The following is a 2536-nucleotide window of genomic DNA, read 5'->3' on the forward strand; positions in this document are numbered from 1 at the left end:
ATTCAGCATATATGTCATTCACACAAGCTACATACCTCCCTGCTGTGTCTTCACTTGCACTGGAGCAGAAAATGGTCCTGGACCCCTACTGGTGAAAGCCTGCACCCTGATAGTGTAGATAGTTTGTGGTGTCATATCACCGATTGTGGTCAGCTGATTCCTATCAACATTTCGAGCATTCCATGCATTTGTTGGAAGTTTAGGGTTAGTTGTGTAGTACACTTTGTAACTCTGGAAGATTATACAATAAAACTTCACAAATTGCTTACTGCACCCCTCAAATGAAACTAATCACTATAGCACACTTATGATGTGTGGTAGTTTACTATTAGAGAGTACCTACTACATTACAGGGCTGTGATGTAGTAGTTTAGTATTATACAGGATATGTTACATTACAGGGTTTTGACATGTGGTAGTTTAGTATCATACAGTATATGCTACACTACAGGATTGTGACATGTGGTAGTTTAGTATTATACAGTATATGTTACATTACAGGGTTGTGACATGTGGTAGTTTAGTATCATACAGTATATGCTACACTACAGGATTGTGACATGTGGTAGTTTAATATCATACAGTATATGCTACACTATTGGTTTGTGACAGGTGGTAGTTTAATATCACACAGTATATGCCACACTACTGGGTTGTGATATGTGGTAGTTTAGTATCGTACAGTATGCTACGCTACTGGGTTGTGAAATGTGGTAGCTTAGTATCATACAGTATATGCTATACTACTGGGTTGTGACATGTGGTAGCTTAGTATCATAGAGTATATGCTACACTACTGGGTTGTGACATGTGGTAGCTTAGTATCATACAGTATATGCTACACTACTGGGTTGTGACATGTGGTAGCTTAGTATCATACAGTATATGCTACACTACTGGGTTGTGACATGTGGTAGCTTAGTATCATACAGTATATGCTACACTACTGGGTTGTGACATGTGGTAGCTTAATATAATACTGTTCATTGCACTACTAGGTTATGATGTGTGATACAATACACACTTCACAACAAGGTTGTGATGTATGGTATATATATTATGGGTTATGATGTATGATACAATACACACTTCACAACAAAGTTAGAATGTATGGTACATATTATGGGGTTATGATGTAAGATACAATACACACTTCACAACAAGGTTGTGATGTATGGTACATATTATGGGGTTATGATGTAAGATACAATACACACTTCACAACAAGGTTTTGATGTAAGTATATATATTATGGGGTTTAGTTATATGATATTTTAATACAATGCAGTATGTCTTATATCCTTTATTTGTCATTATACAGGTATAGCAGAGATGTACATAAGTAATTCAGAAATAATTCTGGAAACTATAGTTATATCATATGTTTTATTGAAACTGACATAAAGATATGTACTTACAGTCACTTGACCATTCGGCTCTTTAGGATGGTCCCACTGTATGACAATTGTACTCGAACTGAGAGGTCGTGCTGTTACATTTCGTGGAGCACTACCTGGCTCTTTTACAATAGGAAAGAGTAATATAATGATGCAAATCAATATAGAAAATCTCTTAAATTTCATAAAATTAAAATCCCAACATCTCCCCCTTCAATCCATAACAAAAATCACATACCCTGGTATTATGTGCTAAATCAATAAACTAATTAATAATTAAATTACCTTATTACATTGTAAAACCAGTAATTTCTAAGCAATATTTCTTTTACAATTTTACACACTTATTTGGTACATCTTATTTTTTCCAACCAAAATATTTATGAAAATAGTGTAATTTTTAACTCATTTTAATGTGGCACTAAAAACATAAAATGTTTCATAATGTGTTTGAAGTCTTACACCACCTTTTACTTTATTAAAAATATCATTAATCTTAATTTCAAAAGTCAAACATTACTCAGATTATTAATAGTAATTTACAACTATGCATGATATCACAATGTGCTGGTGATTTCCTGTAACTTGTTGGTAACAGATTTTTAGTGAATGAAAACCAAAACATGAAAATTGTACTGAAGCAACTGACACATTAAACAAGTTGTAAAGTTCTAATACTACTTGCATTTGGCTAACAATACAGTGTACCATCTTAGAAAATTCCCTAGTAAAGATTTATATGAATAAGCATGACATCAAAATAACAAATAATGAACATTCATTTCAATGACCAAATTTCCAAAATAAGGAAAAAAGCAAGGAAAAAACATACTGCATTCTAAAACAAGCCTAAATGCAAACAAAAATTACATGTAAAAAAAAAAACTCCTCCATTTTCAAGGTTACATTACTATAGGATGATACTAATATAAAAAAAAACTGCATGTGACATTATTAGTTAGTGTCATTGTAAAGAACAACACTACAGAATAGCTGCATGTGACATTATTATACAATGATACTAACAGAACAACACTACAGAATAGCTGCATGTGACATTATTATACAATGATACTAACAGAACAACACTACAGAATAGCTGCATGTGACATTATTATACAATGATACTAACAGAACAA

General features: G+C 32.6%; 1 protein-coding gene across 1 annotated transcript in view; it reads right to left on the minus strand.

Moving 5' to 3' along the window:
* Nucleotides 1–1519, minus strand: part of LOC106467911 (tyrosine-protein phosphatase Lar-like) — a gene marked incomplete at its 5' end in the record, with an annotated part of 67597 nt that extends 66078 nt beyond the window's left edge. The window contains 2 exons of the mRNA XM_013928297.2: nt 36–231; nt 1419–1519. Of these exons, the coding sequence (XP_013783751.1) occupies nt 36–231; nt 1419–1519 (297 nt within the window). The remainder of the gene's footprint in view (nt 1–35; nt 232–1418) is intronic.
* Nucleotides 1520–2536: the final 1017 nt, after the last annotated feature.

The sequence above is a fragment of the Limulus polyphemus genome, unplaced genomic scaffold, assembly GCF_000517525.1.
Source record: "Limulus polyphemus unplaced genomic scaffold, Limulus_polyphemus-2.1.2 Scaffold2792, whole genome shotgun sequence".
In the NCBI taxonomy this organism is placed as follows: Eukaryota; Metazoa; Arthropoda; class Merostomata; order Xiphosura; family Limulidae; genus Limulus; species Limulus polyphemus.